The 23689-nt window shown below is 40.7% G+C and overlaps 1 protein-coding gene across 1 annotated transcript in view; it reads right to left on the reverse strand.

Annotated features, from left to right (window-relative positions):
- The window catches only part of LOC105459212 (homeobox protein aristaless-like), a 121909-nt gene that overhangs the window by 21945 nt on the left and 76275 nt on the right, over positions 1-23689 (reverse strand). Inside the window, exon 2 of the mRNA XM_011705050.1 lies at positions 3591-3978. Within this exon, the coding sequence (XP_011703352.1) occupies positions 3591-3978 (388 nt within the window). The remainder of the gene's footprint in view (positions 1-3590; positions 3979-23689) is intronic.

Here is a 23689-nt window from a genome sequence, read left to right on the forward strand (position 1 = left end):
CGCAAAAAGATCCGTGGTTATCTGTTATCGCATTCGAAGAACGGCATTCCACGAAACGTCGTCCTGTCGTCAGCAGCTTGTTCGGAGCTATATCGTCTCCTAGTCAGTAGCGTCACTGATTGCAGACAAAATTCGCGAGACTCTTTTCAGTGACGAGAAAATAGGTAAACGTAAAAATTGAAAGCAAACTATAAATAAAAATATGAACAGGTACCAATCAATACTATAATAATATAAAAGAAATTAAGATTAATTTACGCTAAGAGAAAAAATTTTTATTAATAAAATAGTGAAAACATTTACAATCACAAGAGATAAAACGAAACGAATGACAGATAAATAAGTAAAGATACGAAGATATAAAAAGAAAAATTGCATTTATAGGTGTAGGAATGTCTGTAAAAGTCCAATACCAAGGGGGTATATCAGAAGAAAGCTTGCCCGACTCTCGGATCGGTGTGTTCTACTGATCAAAAAATAAACGATGAACGTAAGAGAAATGTTTATCGATGTCCAATTGGATGTACACGGGCCGCCGCGCGGGAACACGTGTCTTTTATTGGCGAATGAATTTTCATTCGCGATGTCCAGGAAGTTAAAGCCGCGGCTAGCAATCCTCTCCGGGCTATCGATATATATTTCGATAGGTCCCAATCGCACGTCTGCCCTTATATGTAAAGGCACGCCTAATGAATATGCGTCGTGTTCCACGACTTTACTCTCCTCTCTTTCTCTCCTCCTGCGTCTCTCCTTCTCGTCGGACTAGTCAATAAACCTAAGCGACCATAAAATCCAATTAGCGCGAAATTAATACTACCACGCGGCGAAATGGCGGAAGAAACGGGGATCAATTTATTCTACGAAACGGCAGAAAATGCCGGGCAATTTTCCACAGGCAGGAAGCCTGTATATAAGTGGACGAGGAATAAATTAATACGGGCGACGAATGTTATTAGAAGCCAATCAAGCCAATTACTGGCCGGTTTCTTGAGAAGAAAAGGAATTTTTACAGCGACAAATAAATAGGCGTCGGTTTTATAACGGAATACATATTTATTATGAAAATAATAATACACTGGATGATTGAAAATCAGACAGGTGACAGGACTCGCGAGATACGCTATTAAATTACAAAACTTTATTGCTTTTAAATGCGCACGGGTTCATTTCACTGTTACAATGAACAACAAAACGATATAAATTCTTGCCTTTTTTGAATCCATTACCAAGATCTCTGGTTTTTTTTTATTAACTCTTTTATTTAATTAAAGTTGACGATTTCCCAAAAATCGATTCACTGATTTTTATAATTACTACTTTTTTACCGACTAATTTTAAAATCATGAGTACAAAGACTAACGAATATACTTTTCAGTGTTCTTAAATATTGCTTAGAGATAGCACAGATTAGAAGTTTTCATAGCTCGCTTAAATTTCTATTTTTATTTTTATTACACGGAAAAATTGTTCGGAATCTTTCTGTTTTCTTTTTCCGAGAGGTTCGGTTCTAAATTTGTTAGATAAACGAAAGGGACGCGTATTTTGCTCGTTAAGGCTATCGTCGTAGTTTCACGCGCGCACATGGATGTGTAAGCTTGTCTCGCCATATACTCGCGAATACATCTCCAGCCCTGACCGTACACCACGGTACACTCTACCTGTTTCACCTCTCTCTGCATACTCCCCACCATCTTCGTTAATTACGAGAACCCATACCGTGGCCGCAGGACCGGACCTATTACGAGCGATTACACCGCTATTAGTTACCTACCGGGTGTTCCACGGCGCGGAGGAAGGCACCAAAAAAAGAGCAAGGAGAAAGAAAAAGCTACCCAGATAGATTGCGCCGCGGCCCAATGGCGGCGCGATATACTGTACGTATGTAACTGGACCCGGGTGTGCAGGGGACTTAATAATGCAAAACCGTCGTTCCGCGTCTACGGATGGGAATTTGCATGAGGATCGTCAGTCTGGCTGCAGGAAGGCCCAATGATCGATGTATCGTTCCACGAATTTACACTCGCGGATTTAGCAGACTTGCAATGGACGGATAGGTGATTTATTTTAGAATCTGTCGTGGATTCAGATTAAAGAAGGAAACGGGCATGATCATTATTCAAAACTAAATTTAAAAGCGCTTCGAAAAGTTTTGTTTTTGAGTTGATTTTAATTTCGTGTTTGCTTGTTTAAAATGCGTAGCATAAAATATTTTTATGTCCGAATTATTTTGACACTGAAGAAAGGTTAGTGAACCAGAAGAGGTTCGATTCAAATCAAACGTTCAAATTCTTAAAATAAATTTTGTTAGAAGCATGAAATTCTGATATAAAATGCTGATTAATAGTAATATATATATATATATATATTTTTTTTTATACCATATACACAATGATATATATGTGTGTATGTATATATACAATCAATTGCCGCGCGCGAGTAATCATTTTTTTTTTATTCCTGGAGCCATTATTTTCCATTTAGAACTTTAGTGTGTCCGAGGTCCTGCGTTAACACGCATTAAGCATACCTTTTTAAAACACGATATGCTTATACACGCGTTGGTGTCCAGCCGTCACCCGGTCATCACTATTTCGAGAGAGAGAAAGAGGCTGTCTCAGGTAGTATACACTTAGGATAACCAGATCTCTTTTATAACCGTGCTCAAGGACTACCTGTGCACCTATCGTAAATATCTTGCGGCGGAGACCATTTTTTGAAAAAGAATTTGGTAAGTAACAACGTTATCGGCAGTAGCCAGGAGAGTGCACAGGAGCCAGACAACCAAATATTTGGGTGGCAGCTGATAGTCGGTCTCTTATATTGTATCTAAATCCCGTTACTACCCCGAACGTGGACTCTAAAGCCTGATAAATGCGATTAGACACCTTGCTTATCGCCTGGATCCACGGGAGGTATACGAGAGCTTCCTATCCCGTCACCATAAGCTCTTAGTCGTCAAGGTTGTCTTCGGAAGAAGGATTGAAACTCTAAACAGCTTTGAAACAATTGATCTCTCGAATGGTTTTTTCGTGAAACGCCAATAGAATGGCTGCATAATTCGTTAGTCTCAAGGTTTCTAATTTCACGCATTTCTTGCAATAGCGACATAAATAATCCAAAATAATTCCATTGAAAACACATATTTCATTACATTATTTATACTTATATTTAGAGGGGAAAAAAACGAAATAAAAACTTAATTTAAAGTCGAGAAATACTCAATAAATATGTATATATTTTATAAGTATAATTTTATTTTCAAGTGGCTACTAATTTAATGCCCGATTAGTCAGCTGTTCGCTTATATTCCGCAGCGAGTATTCGATGCTAAATGTATATAATAAAAAAATAATTTTATATTTTTTTATTCTGATTTAGAGAATTTTTATGCTTTCATGATATCTGCAACGTTATGCATTTTTTTTCAATTTAGAAGAAATTTTGATTTTTTTGAAATATCACGATGTACCTACTGTCTTTGTATACCGAGTTTCCAAATAAAATTCCATCTAAATGAACTCACCCCGACCATTTGAGTCGAGATAAAGCTCGAGATTATTAGAACATTGCTTGATGGTCAGTCGACTCACCTCGTAAACACGTCCGGATAATGCGTCCTGGAGAAGGCCTTTTCAAGCTCCTCCAGCTGAAAGCTAGTAAAGGTCGTTCTGTAGCGACGCTGCTTTCTCTTGGGCGCAAAGTCGTCGGCCTCCGCCTCGCTCTCGGGGCTGGTCGGCGCCGCTCGCGGGTGGGTGCCCTCTTCCTCGGGCCTTACCTCCTCGGTAGAGATGCCCATTTGGGTGGGCTGAGGTGTCGTCGTCGTCGTCGTTGACGCCGGCGCCGATTGCTGGTGAGACTGCGGGTGAGGCTGCTGGCTCACCTGCTGGCTCACCTGAGTCACCTGGCTCGAGTTGCTCGTGCTGCTCGCAGGACTCGTCTGCGGGACGGCCTGCTCGCTGCCTCCTCGCGACGAATGATCTGCATAGAGAAATAATTACGTCACACAGGTATAATAACGCAGGTATAATTTTGTCGTTTATACTAACACAAATGTAATATGATTACAGGCGTCACGAGAATTCGGATGTTGTACCTGCTCGGATCATGGACTGCAGCATAATTTCGTGAGTCCAAATTGACTTTATGAATAAAATTTTAGGCTAACTGTAAGACTTTGCAAATCAAATATATATGATCCAGGATAAAATTGTTAGAAATTATATTAAATTTTCAATTTTTAATTTTTACGCCCACCGTGGCAATCGTTATGATATAAAAGAAAATAATTATTGCATTACATTATTTATACGCGCAAGAGAATTTCAAATGCTTTCGGATAATTACAGAAGTAAAAGTAAAAACAGTATATTAAAATTTAAAGTTCTGTTTAGTAAAATTAAAATTTGCACATATAATTGAGAATTACAGAGATGTTAGTTCATTGCACATTTACACATTCAGTTTCAAAATTCTGAATTTCCTCATAATACTCTAAATATTTAAATTATTTAAAATGTAGCTAAATCTAAGGGTCTGTAAGATAAAAATTCATATATATATTGATGAATCGATCGATATCTTAAAATAGGAATAGCATAACACTAGGCTATCGTTAGGCCATCTGACCGCGACTGAAATGCGAACGTACTACGTAGTGTGAAGCGATTCATCAGTTGTCACGTGAAGCGGTGACCACAACGTATTATCAGCGACGATCGGGTTCTACGAATGGTCAGGGAAATCGTTGCGGTCTAGTTTCCGCTGCGAGCGGATTTAAAACGACGACGGCCTGCTTGATGCGCCGCGCGGCCGTAAACCTTCTCGGGATTTGGAATTTCCGCGCTTCAAATTTCCGCCTTCGTAGAAAGATCTAATACCGAGTGACCGCTGTATAATTAGGCTAACTATTAACACAACTGTTAGGCCGTAAGAAGGTTTACGTCTCTAAATAAAAACCAGCTTTGAACTATTTCGCTCTGGCGTGCCGAGTCTTCTTCATAATCAATGTAGGAGAAAAATATCAACGTAATACCATGGGATGTTGTCAAGGAAATAGGAGGAAATACATTTTGCACAAGTATTACTAGTATTCATTTTTCATAAGTATCGTAGAATTTATTCGAAATTTTATTGCGTATAACATGACATATTTTAGTTTGTAGATAAAAGGTGGAAATAAAATATAGTCTGATAAGAAACTTCTTGCATGACAAGACTTTTTCAAAAATACTAATTTAGATCTGCTAGTGCAAAGATCAAAATAGTTTATTAGCTATCAGAAAATAAATTGCATCACATTGGAGTAATTTGGATATTCCGAAATCTGCGTGTAAACCATGCGTGTTGTCTCGAGAATGCGCAAAAAAATCATATTGATACAAAGCAAGTTACCTTCTTAAAAAAAAAAAATAAAAAATACGATCACGTAATACGCAGCTTATAAACTGAACAGAACGATACGGTCGCTACTCTTGCGCCTGTTCATTTTCGAACACCCCTTTAATCGCATATCCCCCCGCTGCATCTCGCAAACCCGCCGCGCGCGGTTAATCTTCGCGCTGCATCGTTATTCTGTCCGAAAAACATATCTCGCGCAGTTGCGAGACGCGGTGCGTTTTCGCGGTAAAAGTGTAAAAATTGCTTGGAATTAATGGTATCATAACATTACACGGTCGCGTTGCGTAGGCAACTTGGCTGAAGTCTTTGCATTAGAAAAAGGATGCTTAAAAAGCTTCTTTTCCTCAAATAGAAAAATAGTACAAATCTATTATTAGTAAACAAAATTTATATAGCTGTACCTAATGGCCTTAAATATATGATCTTATACATATGTAACGAAGATGAAATTTTTTTGTCAAAGTGATAAATTGGACTCATTTTATAAAGCTGAATTAATTAATTTTCTACGATAACGATCCGTGTCTATTTTGCAAAAAAATATTAAAATATCAAAATGTAATAAATATCAATTTTAAATACATAACGCGAGATTACGAATACGAGATAGGAAATATAAGGATATACGTATGATTTATTATCGTATATTAGTCAGTAATAAGTGAATTAAAATAAATAAATTTTAGATGTAAATGCGCTGACATACGCGCGCGTGCGGCAGAGGTATCATTCCTTTCACCGCGACTTTACCTCGTAGGAATTAATGATTTCTACGAGTCCGCACCTTGGCATGATCGCAATCCCGTCATCGTGGCAATCGTGTAACGGCGTTCGATATTGCTTGTAAACTTGTAACGGAATCGTTGGTAATAAATATCCGCCGACCGGTGGCTTCGTAAGGCGGGATTACAAGCTACTGCTGGCTAATACATAAATAAAGAGGCAACTAATTGCTAGAATAAAAGCTTAAAAAAGAAGCTTAAAGAAATCAGTGGAACAGTTATTGAACAAGCAATATTAATTTAAATTAAATTATTGGACATTTTTTCGGCAATAATTTTGGAATATTTTGTTGATTAAACAGAGAATTGTTATGAACGTGCAAATATAAACTTTGGCAGTAAAAATACTTCTTCAAATCGTAAAATTACACTACATTAAAATATCTCTTTATATATGTGATATTTAAATTGCATTTATTTATTCGATATTCGAATTATGTCTTTCTTTTTTATCCGCCTAGATATGCACATAAAATTTCACACACAACTCATTTTAAATCTTGCAAGAAATTTAATTCGCAATGATTGCGAGTATCCCCGTCACGTTCCACGCATATCGGTGAAACATACGCTCTTACGTGCATCGATATACGCTTCATATGCGAAGTCTTTAGAGAAAACGGCAGCCGATCGAGTAAATTTTCTAGAAGCGGGCGGTTCGATAGAAAGCGAGGATCGAAAGAACGTATGCGGGGATGAAGGAGGGAGGAATCCAAGTGGTTTACGCGGTTCTTAAGCGGCAGTTTTTAATCGAGTCAATTTATCGGAAATGAGCTTATAATGCAGGTAGCCTCGACGTAATGCCGATAATATACAACGGGCCTAAACCTCGTCGGATTTTCCTTTTTGTTCACGTATACTCACGACGTGTGCAACTACGAGTTCATCGACGCGCAAAGAGAGCGAGGTAAAGAAAGAGAAAGAGAGTGTAGGACGTGTAGGTAGCCTTTTACATTATAATAGCATTAATGGGGCCTGAGGCCGCACTTAGCGTTCGCTCGCCGGCCAGTTCGCCTTCGTCGTTATTAACTGAAAATTACCGAAACCGAAATCTAATTCACGTAAACACTATAATTTCACCGCGTGCCGAGGAATCGGGAGTCGCTCTCTCTAAGCGCTCGCGCGCTCTCTCGTATTCTCTCCCCTTACGATAAGGCACATTAAATTCCTCGGCCTACTCGAACGGGCAAATACGTCCGCGAGATCATGCATCCGTGATGCTGTAAATCGAGCCTGCTGATTTTTTAATCCTTTGCGCCATTTACTCTGCATCGATTCGAGAGCCGACTTTATTTTGCGCGCAAAGATAATGAAATTAACGTAAGGAATGCACAGATGTTCAATAGTTAGTTGCAGTTTTTAATGTTTGATGAAGCCTTTTCTGTTGGATTGAATTCACTTTTTTTTGTTATTTATACTTTTGTCATCCTTAGCAAAAAGCGAAAAAATGAACTTTTTGTTCCATGTATCCAATTATTGAATCCAATATAACAGGACATGTTAATTGTAATTTAAAGAACGTATTTTATAACATAATTACATTATAGAAATCAATGGCATTAATTTTGTTATATTTATTTCTGTATATAGAAACTCCTTGCGTATAAATTCAAGATAATTGAAAAGAAATGACATTAACGTCAATTACATGGCAGAGTAATTTTGATTGACATTATAATGGTTTTAAACGACAATATGCAAATGAGAATGTCGGGAACACGCAAATCTTTAATTAGCACAAATTCATAAATGTCAAACAGCAAATTGTTTTTCAGTAAAATTATACAAATCATCGAGTGTGTACACCATGACCACTATGTGTGCTACGCGTTATCGCGAAGTTATTCCCGGCGCGGATTAATGAACGATAGCTGGTTTTATGTGTCGCAAGTGTACGCCGTAATAAACATCGGCGAGAACGTGTTTTAGCGCGATTCCATCGCGAAACGAGTGGTAACTTGCATCGCATCGACGTTACTTAATTTACCGCGGAGTTCGATCTCGCGTACGCCCATTTATTTCTCTCCGGCGGCTGTTCCGCGCGCCTTGACAATATCATGAATGTTCAATTAGATACGTCACGCTCGATTAGAAATGATAGAGCGAATTGCAGGGCTGTAACCGGTGATTAATCTCGCGGGGAACGCAGAGAGGTATTACTTTGTTAATACGACCAATAAAATCGTATCTATATATTAGTTTTCGTTACGTTTCTTTGTTATTGAGTACAAGATATATTTTTTCAGGTCCTTTATTATTTTTAACATTATATACGGTTCGAAAATACGCTTTGCCGGCGTAAATAAACACTCCAGAGTGAAATAGCTAGAAAACATTTTATTTAACACTTAACATCAATCTTGACTTTGGCTCAACGAAAAAAGTTTTAATCCGAGAGTTAGTTACAACAACAAAAAATCTGAGCAAATTTGCCTCGCTCCTTAGCTGCGCGTCGACGATGTAGTGCGAACGTGCAGGATCCTGCAGAGTGCAAATGCATTTACTGTCGTTTCTCTCAGCTCAGCTAAAGCTGTTTGAAAAACTGCATTGTATCTGCTACATTTGCGTGCCGTTAGCGTCTGCTTGCACACGTATGCGCATTGCACATTGCGTGTGTGCGATTTACGGCCGTGCAAATTAGCGCGTCGCAATCAACCAATTAGCTAAGTCATTGTGGCCGCGTACGCGAACGCGACGTACGCAGTATGCACGGCAGGCGACAAACGGCGACCGTTAATTACCCGCTAATCCGTACCGCAAGTGCCAATTAAAATTTCCTCTCTGGATATTTTCCGTCCATGAGATTTCCTGCGTTTGATCGCGCGTCGATTATATAAAATATTACCGCTTCTGTTTATTCGTCGAGATTGATTAAGAGTTACGTTTGATCGCGCCGTGCTCGTTTTGTAACCGCGATTGCTTATTAGTTTGGAACTCGCGTTTCTTTCAATTAATTCGTAGCGAGTGAAATATGTTATAGAATAACGGAGCTGGATTCTTGGACACAAAAAAAGATGTAGAAAAAGTTTTCACCTTTAACTTTTACTGGCGGTGATCTACTATAGATCAAATAACGTAATTCATAAAAGATCGCGCAGTTTGAACTGTTACTATTTACAAATTATATGCGAAAGATATTCAGTGCATGTGGGAATGCGTTTATACAAAATTTAGTATCTTGATTTTGCAATATTAATTCCAGAAGATACATCATTTTAGTAAAACATACTAGTAGTTTTTATTCCTAGATGGCACATTTTGATATACATTAAAATTTTTACACATGCATTAAAAAATTTTATTTACATTGAATTATTTAAATATAATACGATTAACATTTTATATTTAAATAATTCAATATTGAAAATTTAATTAATAATAATATTAACTTATAAGTAGAATTAATGGAGGTCTCTGGTGTAATGTAAGGATTTCTAGGAAAACAATTTCTGCGTGTCTACTGCGGCGACACTAATTCTCGGTATAAACGTACGTGCGGAAAATGCAATTACACAATATTATTATACACACTGCGCTAGGACTCATGTGAACGACACTTGATAATACGGTCTCCTCGCGATCGTCTTTTTACGCCGGTTCAGACACCTCGGCCAGTGACCAGCCGCATTCGGGAGAGATGTTTCCACATCGAATCATACTTGCAAATGCGCGCTAATAGACGCATCAATGCATCCTGCGACACGAACCGGCGTCGCTTGGCCGTGTTCGATCCCTCGAGCGCGATAATAAGCGGCAATTACGAATTATCGGCGAGTCTTCTGGTCCGTTCGCTCCTGCTGCGATAACGGCGCAGATAGGCGCCGGATATATGTACCTTCCGGATACGGGCAATGCGCATCCGATGCACCGCGAATTCGCTTGTAACTCCCGCTGTCGTAATGCCTCGAAGAGCGCGGTAAGATTGCGAGATATGGAACGGGAACAGCTGGCTGCGCCCCGGACGTGTGAGAGCAACCTCTGACCCTTTACGTTATTCATGCCGCCTTTTTCTTTTTTTTTTTTAATTTCTCGGAACAAATAACCTTAATTCCGCTGTTATTAAAGAGGGAAAATAGAATTTTGTGTTCATCTATTATCAGTGCTTAAATATAAAAAATATAAAAATTCAAAAATAAACATTGCCCTTTTGAAGGAAGGGCAATAGAATGTTCAGTCAGTTCAATAGAATTTCTCTACTGCAATATGTAACATTTTTTTTTTACAGATTGCTAATAATTATAAGACAAATAATATCGAGAAAGTAAGTTTATACGGTTGAGTACAAGATATTATGTCTATTTATGCTTATTAGAAATAGTATTGCATGAGAGTTGATCGGTATTGTACGAGTTAATTAAGTTTACATAAATCCTATTTCTTTTCATACAACACATTTGCGCAGCAACTATTTCTTATGCGCTTGCTATTTTAATTTAAATCTCGCGTTTCATCCCATTATGCAATAGCTTCGTAATTAATCCGCGATGAGGAACACGAGCGTTGTAAAGTGATTTCTTGGTAGGCCGATTACGGCGGTCTACTGATTCGTGTAATTCCGCGTGATTCAATCGATAGATCAATTTCGATCTCTCGTGGTCCATTATAAGAGAAAAAGATTGACTCAGACCCAGGTGATTTACGTAAGTGTGTAATACCGATTTAGCTGATAATAATCATTCGCAAAACAGATAAGTAAATTTTCCGCTTGTGCACATAGTTATATCTTTTTTCTTTTTTCAACAGATCGTTGAAAGTAGGTATGTATAATGTACGCTAAATCAGCAGTGGAAAAAGTGTGACAAGTATTTTTGCGTGCGTACATTATTATAGCAGTACTTTTGACAAATCGAGGTGATTCAAATCAGTTAGAGCTCTCACGAGTTAAAGGCCACTATAAATTCTCGTGCGGTGTCATAATAACGAAATACGGTTATCAATCAAATTATTTTACGATTCTATTGCACCGCGATTTCGTGCCGCGTAACCCTTTTTTTCCTCGCACGACGACGTTTACGATTCCGACGTCTCACGATTTCGCACGAATCTGCTTCGCGGGGCAGCCTGGCAACGATCCGTAAAACGATTCCCTGGCCGTTCCACTACACGTGCGATTGACTCTCTCGATCGCGGCTCGCGAATCGCGCGAAGTATCGCGCTGCGATCGCGGTTGCGTATTTATGACGACGAAACGTCCCGCGACCCCGTCGGGCGCTCACGTATCCGTCGATTATTACGTTGTAAAGATTATCGTGTAAACTGGGACGCGTGCTCGTTAGTACGCGTGTACACACACACATACATGCATGCAACTACCAGTGAACGCCGATGAAACATTATCTCCTGGCGGAGTCGGAGAAAGGCGAGGATTAAACGTCATAGGCGTCGACAAGATTTTTCTTCGAGACCCACTAACTTTCCATCGGTCATGTTTAAGTAAAAATTCGTTATGGAAGAGACCGAATCCATTTTAATGAATTATATTAAACTCGAATTAACATTAAGTCAATATTTACGTTATTAAATCATTAAGTCAATATTATGTACGTTATCAAAGTATCGTTAACATTATTCGTAACCTTAATATTAATTATTCATTTCTTACAAGAAATCAAAACTGCTATACCTTTTAAGCTTCCAAGTGGCATTAATAAATACTCGATATTTATTGCGTTATTGTGGAAGAAATTTCATCTGTCGGTCCTAATCCTTTTCATTTATACCACTATACGATGTTCAATAACGAAAGGATTAGAGATGAATCTTCTTTCATTGCGTGTAAGAGCACAAAAAGAGATAAAACCCTCCTTGCGGCGCCCATGAATATATCGCGATTGTACGTTCGAAATGCGATGCCGAATCACGTTCCCTCCCTCTCGCGCGCGATTCTCGTTTACAATCTGCAAATTGGTCCATTATCGGGCCCGGAGAAAGCATCCACCGACGATTTACGCACACGCGAGTAATTAATGATCGCGGAGATAGCGGCTAGTGTAATTTGCGCGGCATCCGGAGTATCGGCCGATCCATCGATCACTCGCGCTGATCACGAGAATCGACGAGAGACGCCGCACCACGCCGTGGCCGGGGCACGCCACGATGCGCCGATTCGTAAATAAAAATTAATTCCGACGTTGCATGGTAGCCGCTTAAGTCACGGCGCATATATATCGTTCCGTTCTACGTCCGCGCCTCGATAGCGATCGTTAATGATTTCTGCACACATGATCGCCGGGGAATGCCAAGTTGCTCGCCGCCGGCGGTATTTGCACACACTTCGCTGTGCCTTGATACTTTGATGTACGCGCACACGCGGTGTCTGTCAATATAGTAGCCGCAACGGTGTACATTATCGATTATCGCGAGAGAAAGAGAGAAAGAGAGAGAGAGAGAGAGAGAGAGAGAGAGAGAGAGAGAGAGAGAGAGGTGGAGAGAGTGAGAAGAGATCTTCCCAAAGATAGATGTGGCTCGAGCTTCTTTAATCGCCACCACGGGGTCTTTGGATCATTAACGGCCAGAAGATGAGAATTCCGCGCACTGATCAATTAAACACTGGTAAATATAGGGGTGTAGGCGCGTATTCTTAATGTATAATAATACGCCGTCTTCTATGGATGGATAAAGATATGCAGTTAGTCGGCTTGAATATCGAATGGAATGTTACGTCACGCTTATAATGATTTACTGGTTATAACAACGTTATTGATCACTTTCGATTAAAATAATTTCTGCACCTCTGTATTAAACTTCACAAGAATAAACTTATAACTAAGCAAAAAGAAAGAAAAATTGAATTAGTGAAATTTGGAATTTAAATTCCGTTCTAAAAATGATTAATTTTTCGTTATAAATCCGTACTTGATATAGAATTATAATTTCAATAACTTTAATGTTATAAATGCGACAAATTTACACATGAATTATGACGTATTTTAAAAGCGTAAGGAGATTATTGTCGCGTATCTAACTTATCTAAATTATCAGAGTCTGAAACTATCCTTTTCAATTCATCTTTTCGACAGTTTTTGTTTGCAATAATTCTTCTTTTTTCACCAACGAGTCAATTTCTGTCGATCGATGTGAACATTTGTTAATCAATAATGGTTGTCTAATGCCCGTATCACACTAGCGATTCCATCTGCGTTTGCGTTTACGTTTCTCGACCAATCGGAAAGGAGCTGATAACCAACAGCTCCTTTTTGATTGATTCGGAGAAACAAACGCAAACGCAGACGCAATCGCCAATCGCTAGTGTGGTACGGGCATGAGGCAGATGTGCCGTCTGTCGATCGTCGATAGCGATTCGCGAACGATCATTAGACGCTCTTGAATGAAAAAAAAGAGATACGGCAAAACAGTCGGCACACGTGTGATAAATCACACGCGTTTGCCGTTGCGGAGTTTCGCGATGTGCAAAATGTAATTGGCCGCGCTCCAATCTGCATCTAAATTCATAGCTGCGCATCGAAGGTTTTTGCCCCCACACAAATCGCGCCGTTCGTTTTTGCCTTGGTCGGGGCGCACCTTGATCCGTAATTAGAGGTCGCATTTTTACTCGCGCGAAATGGGTGTAGCTGCTACAAATTACATAAATCTGGCGTTTCTGAGCGAACAGCTTAGTTTTTAATACTGATATAACGTCGTAACAATGCTTACGTAACATCGTAGAAATCCGCATGAGAAGAACGCGCAAGAGCATGCACGCTTCTTGAACTTGTCATGTATTTTGAAAATAAGAGAACGCAAAGTTCTTCAAAAGAATTATTTTATTTTAATAATTAAGCTGAATTTTTTATATATACATATATGAAATTTCTCTCTCTCTCTCTCTCTCTCTTTTTTCATCAAGTAATTAAAAATTGTGTTAAATGTTCAGGACGTTATATTCCCCATCATCGCGGGTAGGCTCCCTATCGGGACCCCCTGCTAGAAACGAACGGCGAAATTTCGCGGTGCTCAACGGGTTAACAAATTTGGTTGTAAACGCGTTCCTTGCAAGAGACAACGCCGCGGCGTGTGTCGTCGTCGCCTTTATTCTGGACCATAAATCTCGCGCGTCGCTTGGCCCGGCTGCATGAATGCGCGACGCATCGTTGTCGCGTGCATTAGTCTTGTCCTTGCGGCGATTCTGAGAATACATACAGCGGCGAACAACGACGACGGCGACGACGACGACGACGACGACGTCGTTTGCAGCGTTTCCTTCTTTCTTTTTTTTTTTTTCGTCCTCTTTTACCTGCGAAAGAGCGTGTACCGGCTGCCAGTCGGCAAGTCTTAAATACAGTCACAATTATCCACGGCAGTTAATTACCGGTGGTGTCACTATCAATTACTAAATCACGTCCCTCGTGCCGTCTTTGTGCCGCATATGCGGTACGCGCGCGATGCACTCACTCTCTATCCAGCGATAAAAATTACGCGTCCAGCTGAATAATCAGCGGCGACGTCGGCAATTAATTTCGCCTCGCCAACATATTATAAGTCGCGGGTGACAATGCTAATATCGCGCATTACTCGCTCAGATAATTACACAGCGTGTGGGATAGAAGGTATTACGTAAATTTTTTTCGGCTCGATGTGTGGCAAAAATGAAATCTTGAGGAAATTAAATCTCGCACAATTTTTTTTAATTTAAGACGAAATATTTAAAATTTAAGAAGAGATATTTATTTTTGCATGTATCAGCTAGCCCTTTTAATGTATATCATTATTTTCCATTATTGTAACATATTTTTCGTCTAAGCGATGTAAATTCAGCATTTGTAAAAGTTGAAAAGAATAAGAGGAATAAAAGTCAAACATTAATTAGGTTTAACTCGATTTGAAAAATTCACTTCATTTTCGTTTAAGCGATGTAAATTCAGCATTTGTAAAAGTTGAAAAGAATAAGAGGAATAAAAGTCAAACATTAATTAGGTTTAACTCGATTTGAAAAATTCACTTCATTAATTAACTCAATTTCTTGTTTTTTTTTTTTAATACAAGGCTTCCTTTAAATTCTCGATTTACATATTAATATACTTGTTAGAGTATATTGTCCAATTACGGCAATCGATCAAGGTGACAGTGTCGCTGTCCTTTTATCTCATTACAACGATCTAATACACAATTTAAAAATATTAATGCGACACGTTCGTGATTACCTTGGACGAGCAAAGTGAGTAAGTGGGTTTTTTTACGCGTACGCAATTATTTGCTACTTTCTTGCGCGCGGCAATCTGCGCTCCGTGATTGCGCGGCTACTTTTTGTCCACTCCGACGGCTCAAGGAATTTGATTTAGCGTACGGCTGCCGCAATTCGTGTGAATCTGGTCGTGCATATACGCGCGACCCTACTCTCTTTATACTGGTATACCACACCATGTATATCGCATGGCGTCCGCCATTCCGGTAGCGCGTCGCGAATATAACGATGGAGAAACGCGCTCCGGCTTTTCTGATTAATGGCGGGTAATTACGGTTTTTGCTGTCCTTGTAATTGTTAATAATTGAACGTAATCGTTATGCCTTTTTAATCGCATTAGTCGAACACGCGTGCGCGCACACACGCACACACGCGGCGTTGCGTAACACGTAAAGAATTGCCGCGTCGCGTCCTCATTCACTGGAGGATGACGACGATGACGGCGGCAGCACGATGACGGGACGGGACGACGACGGAAGTACGTCGTCGACCCCTCGCGCTCCTCACGTCCGGCTACATGATGACCGTTTCTAAAGTAGGTGGCAGTGATTAATATAAGAATCATACGGGAAAGCGTTTTTATCGAGTATCACGATTCCCCTTAGCGCGCTGCGTCTTACGCGAAATGACTTTCAAGTAAAATCTCCATCTTAATGTTCTTCACCTTACCTATACTACACCTACTTATATTCGAAATTAGAAGCAATTAAATATCAATTGTAAATAATCACGTAACGTAGGTTTGTTACAATCGCAGCAGAGGAACAGATGCGATTACGAACGTTATATTCCTGACGATATAATCGTATCGAGTATCGAAGGCGGCGGAAGCGCCTCGCGTTCTTTTATTGCTGCGAAAGAATAATAATAGCGGCGATGCGTCGGGCGCGAATAAGGGCAGAGCTATTTTGCATAATTGTCGAAGAGTATACCGTCGGCGCAATCAAGAAATGAGTCAGCTTTTTGGAAGCGGCCGGGCAAATTTCACCTTGTAAGAGCCCGATGCCGCCCCTTCGCAGGTTGTTCTTAAGCATTAACTCGGGCTCGAGTCCCTTCGAGAAGGGTAACTCTTGCGAGAGCGCAAGATCGTCCCGCGGCAAAAACTTTAATGGGCCTTATTACGCGTCGACCTTGCGCGATTAATTAAATATTCGTTCATTTATGGCGAACGCGCGGGCCCGGGCTCGGGCCTGGGTAATCGTCGATAACGCCGCGCCGATGGATAATGAGCATTGAAATCGCCATTACGGTTAACGCAACAGCCAGATAAATGGCGAATGAATTAATAATTCATTTTTCTCTCTCGGCCACGTATATGTTATCCTCGCTCAGCTTCCTTATCTCGATCTCTTAATCGCTGGTGATTGTAATTAAGAACTTAGAGAATAATCGCGCAAGGTATTTTATAACGAATTAAGCCGTCGTTATCAGAAACGCTAATAGCTTCAAATTGCTGACTCTATTATCAACCATAATGCGCGATATACGTGTGGCGTGCAGGATAAATTTGCATCGCGCGTTTATGTCAAGAACGCAATAATAATATGCTCTTTTTTTTTCTCGTGACATGCAATAAGCTACAGAATGCTTAGCTTGCAACAACTATACCAGTTTAAATGTGCCATTACGTTGCGAATATTGTAATTTACATTAATTCCTGATGTTTATGATGTTTCTTTCACTGTTAATAAAGCTTTTTTCTGTCTTGTCGATTAATTTAGAAGTTGTAAAAAGTATTTCCTTAATAAATCTAGCAGTTTATACTCATTAGAGAAAATTTATTGCATGTTTGCTATTACACTGCATATAGGTACTTCACTTATATATGTATTAATATTTACTTTTTATAAAATGTTTTTATTATGTTATTAATATTTTAATTTTATTTTAATTTTGTTACCTGAATAATTTGAAAGTAAGGACGTAATAAAAGCTACGAATTTGTATTTTTTCAACAAATTTATGATAATATGAATATGCGTAACAACTTCTATTCTTTTAAATAAAGCTATTTTTTCTATTCCTTTCAATTTCGTTCAAAACAATCAGCTTAGTAATATAATTCAACGACTATTGAATATTTACGCTTTCGATAACTTTATCTTCTAAAATCTGCCAAGTAATCGTCCGAGGCTGTACCCCGGACTGATGTAACTCTATGTTTATTAACTTGCAACCTGTGTAAACTTGGCACATAAATTCCAAAAGCAAATAAATCCAGCGGTGCGCAAACGCATCCCGGGGAAAAAAAAGTCGCAGGAATAATTAACTATCTGGCCGTTGACCAGATAGTCGAAGCACGATGTGCCCGTCGCGATGCAGGGCGTTTCATTAGTCCGCTAGATCGCGCGCGGCCGTTTGTGAGCAAAACGGGGGAAGAGAGGATGAAGGGGGAGGGGGTGGCAAGAGGAAGGAGGGATCAGGTTTTCTACCGGTTTTCCAAATCCACTTACGCATCTCTACGCCGTCGTCGGCACGACGGGAGCCCGCGTTTCTTTCTCGCGACGCGCGGAGGCCGTTTGATTTATGCGCGACGCTTAAGGGCCGATTACTCTACCTCCGCGCGGCTTTATCTAGTCATCAATCATCGGCCAGCAAGAAGTCACTTTCCTCCCGTGCTCTCCGGCGCAACACCGTGTGCGATCGCGCGACGAACGTTATATACGCGCGCGTAAACCGCGCGGTACTCGATACGCGCGCACGCGGTACTCGCGCGTACCGTGACAAAACGCCGCGCGAAATTGTACCGACGTTTATAGAACGGCCGCCGTTCCGTCGGCGGGTCTCATTTAACCCGCGTCGCGGGGGGTTAACTTGAAGTAATCCCGCGTTTATAGAGAAGACTAATCTATCGACGCGATTGAAGGTTTAGCGCGACGACTGGCGCATAGCTGAATAAATGGAATTCTGTCAGCTAAATCGAATCGAATAGAAAATTGTTTTCTTAGAGACAGTCAGTAAAATGTTGCCGTGCAAATTTTGTACCTGTCTTTAAGGTATACAAGGTACTATAAGAATATATATCATACAGACTTACGATATGACTTACGATACGACTAAATGTTACAGATATTTAAATATATATTTTCTATTACTTTTACGTATATATAATACAATGATTTTTTTTATTAGCATTTTCTCACTGCCATTTTTGTAAAAGGTATCGGTAGAAAACAATTATGCATTAGGAAAGATATGTAACCTTATACTTTATGCCAATCTTGCGCTATTAAATACACGTCACACTTATATAAACAAGAAATTGCAAGTCTCGGAGAATAGAGATATATTTTAGGATATTTTCGCATCTGGAGAGAACGAGAGTCACGCGATTTCGCGCCTATATCTGTAGCCGGCAGTTTTCGTGACAAGCTGTCGACGAACGTTGTCGCGCACCGTGAGCGCCCGTGACGGTGAGAGAGGCTTGTTGGACCTTCTCGCGACCCGGCGCGATGGTACCACTCGACGGGTCCCATTGTTTCGCCTTTCCAACGGAATTCTAATTAAGGAGATCTGTCAGATAGCGCCGCGCGGGAGCGTTCTAGCGGCGTGCTAGAGGGTTATTAGACTTTTCCCGGCGATGTAAACGGCGGAGTGGCAAAGTGTTGGTAGGTGATGGTGGGTAGTGGCGGAGCGCGGTGGACGCCTGCCGAGACCTGCAATTATTATTCAATTTCCGTAACTGCGCTTATCTTATAACCCGATGTCACAACCGTGGCGAGAGAGCGCGCTCGCCTGTGTAAGCCGGCAAAGCTGGGGAACGAGCGACGCGGAATTGCAGGGGGTCGCAATTAAAGCCCATTAGCGACGGCTGCATATACGCCGTGACTGAGTGTGAGAGACAGAAAGAAGTCGCAATTTTCGAGCCGTGCCACGGCACCCTTGACATTCTTCGCGGCGAGCTTCTGCAGCTGCATCTTTCACCGACCGGCAGTAGTGACACGTCGTTATTCTAATGTCATAAGCTTGTAACTGATGGCTTTCAGCCTTTTTCGCTTTCCGATATATTCTATACATCTGGATGCACTGCGAATATTTATTCTTTGACGTAAGAAAAAAGATGTTTGATAAAAAAAAAATAGATTTTCCTTTTTTTTTTCTTCTGACGAGAATGTAATTTCTCTAATTGATGACAGCTGAAATTACGTATGTTATGTATATTTTCTGAATCTGTATAAAAGAGTAATTTGAGCAACGAGATGCGCGCGGAAGACGTTTATTTCCTTGATGGTATATCAAGAAAGGAAATCAGATAATTCGAGATTGTGAAAGAAGCGTTTTCTTTAAATTTTTTCACACATAGAACCGGGAGAAGTCGAAAGCCCCTAATTAAAACTACGCACACGACGACGCCATAAAATTATGGAAATCGTCGAGCGTGAATCTTTCTTTCTTTTTTTTGACACTATCTAGTGTACCAAATTACTAGGTGTCGAGTTAGCGGAGTCTTATGATCCTAATTTGAATTCGGGCGGTCGAGCAGGAGCTAGAAAAAAGGCTGCGCCGAAATATCGATAACCATCGTCGCCGTGGTCATGGTCGGTTGTGGCGACATGCGTCGCCTTCAGTTCTTTAATCGCGTTCCGAAAAGCCGCGGAGCGCATCGAACCGACGCCCCGTGTGACCCCACGTGCTGGGTAAACTACCGCGGAATAATTAGTTGGGGCAGCCGTGAGTCGGCGTTAAATGCATCGCGCAGGATGTCCTTTGTCCCGGCGAGCGAGCCGCTGGAATTCAGACGATCTTTACTACCTAGATAGTAGGCTTTCCATGGGCACCTGTTGTCTATTGGTAGTTTCTCTACAGCGCGGTTGAAAAAAAATTATATTTCTCTTGCATCGTTTTTTCTACGTCATTCATTTGTATGAATAAAAATAACGTAACAGCTGATGATATATACGAGTTTTACATAGCTGTTTTTTTCCCGATAAAATATACACGGAAGTCGGGCTTTCATTTCTTTCATATGCAGATTTTTAAAATTCCGAATAGATTAAGCGGCGCAGATGTCCAATTAATTTGGCTCATAATAAAATATCCTTGTTTGTAATAAAAGTGTTATCGTATTTTTACGAAATACACCTATTACAAAATGTTTATTACGTAAAGATCTGCTTTATGAGATATTAACAACTCGTAAATTGACCATCAATTACAAACCAGTATAACTAATGCCTCGACGCAGAGACTCTCGTCAACAAAAATAACCCGGACGATCAGATTGCCGCGAGCATTCCGACGATTCTTGAGAATTGCCGATTTCGATACGGGTCGCGATTTCTCGCGCGGGCAACTTCTTCTCTCCCGCTTCCTGGAAAGCTGGGAGGATTAACCCGTCACAGATTCGGTGGAGGTCCAGAGAGCAAAGCAATTTGCCTCACTCTGTCCCTCTCTCGTGGCGCATCTACCCTTCTCCTTTCCCGAGGCCGGCCGGGAGAGAAGAGCAGCTGCGGACCTTCCAACGAACCCGGGTGTCGGGTTCTCGGAGTTTCACGGTGGTTTTCGTGGCGCTATCCAACTACTATCTCTCGGTCCGCGGTAATGTGCTTGCCTTGTCTTCGATTAATTCGAGTCCTCCGGGGCCGCTGGACCCACGATACGCACGAGTCCTTCGATTTCGTTGAAGAATGCAACGAGCTCGCCAAAATTCTTCTATTTTCTTGCACTAAAATCAATGGGCGATGAAAGTCCAGTGTTTTCAAACACTGTTTACTGTAAACAGTGTTTTAACAGTAACTAGATATTTCTTCTTTTAAAAAATTCTTTTAAAAAGTTTAAAGTTTGATTTATCTATTTCGTTATTCATGAAAAGAGGAAAGAGAGATGCATATTTATCGTCTTGGTATAAATACTTGATTATTTCAAGGTAATTCTAATTTTCCACTTGATGTTGTATAGTAATTAAATCCACGTAGTAAATAACAATATCACTCATGGATCTTTTTGTAACAAACTTTGCACACATGAATATTATTTATCAACGTTAAACGTATTCTAGGCAATATTACTTAGTTTTTTTTCTACAAAACAGACATCTATTACTATTATATGATAAAAAAAGTCTATTCTTAGAGTCTTATCTCTCTTTATAAGTGTGCGCTCTATATTGAAGAGAGGTCAGAAATGAGTATTTTTCTTTTCTTCACTGACAAATAGTGTCGACTTCTTCAGCGGAGGTCCCGAGGAAGAAGGACACTCATGTGCCGAGCGTCCTGCGGTGTCTCCGTCGTGTCGTATCTTGCAGGATCATCGGATGTTATCTGCGGCCGTAGGAATGTGGCCGCAGGTACGAAAATACAAATAAGAACTCGCAGTGTCGACACTTCGAATTAGGATCGAGAGCCTTTTAGATCTTATCTCGGATTAGCGGCCGTCCGCAGCACGGCCACGTGCCGCGACGCGAGCGGAGACACTTTGTAATTCCCGCGAGGGACCACACCGACCATCCACCGCGACCCGCTCATTAACCCGCTACGTTAATAGGCCGGCTCGTTTAATCGGCCGCCGTAAGTATATTTACGTCGCGGTATATTAATCGCGTAGTAAACGGCGGGTGGTAAATCCGCAAATAGAGCGACAGGAGCGAAATGCGACTGTCGCAACAGCGAAGTTTAGACCGGTTAGATTCAGTGCGATATCAATCGAGAAACTGATAATTACTAATGCAAATTTGCGGGAATTTAATTAACATATCGATTTTCTCTCTTAAGAAACGCCTACCATTCTTAATTAGTATTAATTTCAAGAGATAAAGCACGCGCGCAGAAATTTCCGAAACATATAAGTGGGCGGAATTATTTAAAAACACTCCTGCACTCGAGTAAGTAAATACAGATAAGTCGTAGTGTTTTTTCAATATTTTGCGTGTTCTCCATTTGAAAGATACGAGGGAACACGGGAACGTTGAAGGATCTCGGAACGGCCGTTCCTGCTCGTCCGCGCGATATCGTACGACGCAGGAACGTGGCAGGTCCTGCCTGCCTGGCTGGCTCGAAAGAAATGCCCGTCCCCGTTCCCCCCCCCCTCCCCTTGAACGGGGTCCTGCCATTCTTCGGGACGAGCAGCTGGGGAATTCGCGGGCCACCCATCGGGCGCGCCTCCCGACGTCGCGGAGGAATCGAAACGTTCCCGACAGGTTACACGGAATTGACTCGTCGCCCGCGAATTCCCGGCGCGCAAGAAAAGGAGGGAAGAAGGTCGACCGGCGATACGGGGACGCGGACGGCGGCTTTATGTTAAATGGATTAGACAGCGGTATGCGAGCTCTCGATGGATTGCCATCCCCGCGCTTCCCGTTCCCCGGCCCCCGGTGCCCGGGCACCAGCGCGGTCTTCTCGTCTTCTCGGAACAGGATCGCGTCCGGTGGATCCCGGCCGGGCTCTCCCGGCTAAAGCCCCCGGTGGCGCTAATTGCCTCCTCGAAGAGCAGGTTAATCGATGAATTCCGACGACGCGTTGCAAGAAAGTAATGAAGACCGTGACACGTTCGCCGACGTTAGTATAGGCGAACATTGTGTGTTGCGTTTTATAATGTAGATCCGGCCACACGTACACGTACGCGTACTTATACATTTGTCAACGCGTCCGAAGTGCTCGTATCGGGTTTGAGATCTTCAAGTCATCGGGGGAGAGGGGGGAGGGGGAGGTGCGCAAGTCACGTCGAAATAAAAACAGATAGAATCTTTACTAAACAAAAGAATTATGGGGTATAATAGCTGCTAACCCCCATTTGTTAGGAAATTTTGATATCGAAAAATCCCACGTTATCAGATCGTTCAGAGGAATGGTGTTGTGAACAGTAAAAATTTTAATATTTTTTAAGATACATATAACTCTATTAAATACAAATTAAAATATAATAATCATTTTTTAACTATATGTGATTATATGTTTTTTTAGCACAAAACAACATTTTTTTCATATTTAAAAGTCGTTAAATTACATTTGAGTTATTGAGATATAATATAAAAAAATTTTTTTTTTTTATGTTAAGTTTTCTATGAGTCTACGTACCTCTCTATAATAAAAAATAATCGGTAACTAAAGAGAATTGTGTAAAAATAGAATTAAACGGGGCTATTGGCCATGAAAATATTCTACGTACTTTTTGCAATGCTAATTTTAAACTAAATGACCGACGTACAAAAATTTCCATTCCATTAACATATCTACAGTCATTATCATTAGTAACATTGTTACTTACATATACACACACGTTTTGTCTTTACATTCTTTTATCTAGTTATATGTTAAATGCATCGTTATACGCTGCTGTCAAGAAATAACTAGTTAATAGCTATACATATTTACTATATATGAACGTACAGAAT

The sequence above is a fragment of the Wasmannia auropunctata genome, unplaced genomic scaffold (genome assembly GCF_000956235.1).
Source record: "Wasmannia auropunctata unplaced genomic scaffold, wasmannia.A_1.0 LD334204.1, whole genome shotgun sequence".
Lineage (NCBI taxonomy): Eukaryota > Metazoa > Arthropoda > Insecta > Hymenoptera > Formicidae > Wasmannia > Wasmannia auropunctata.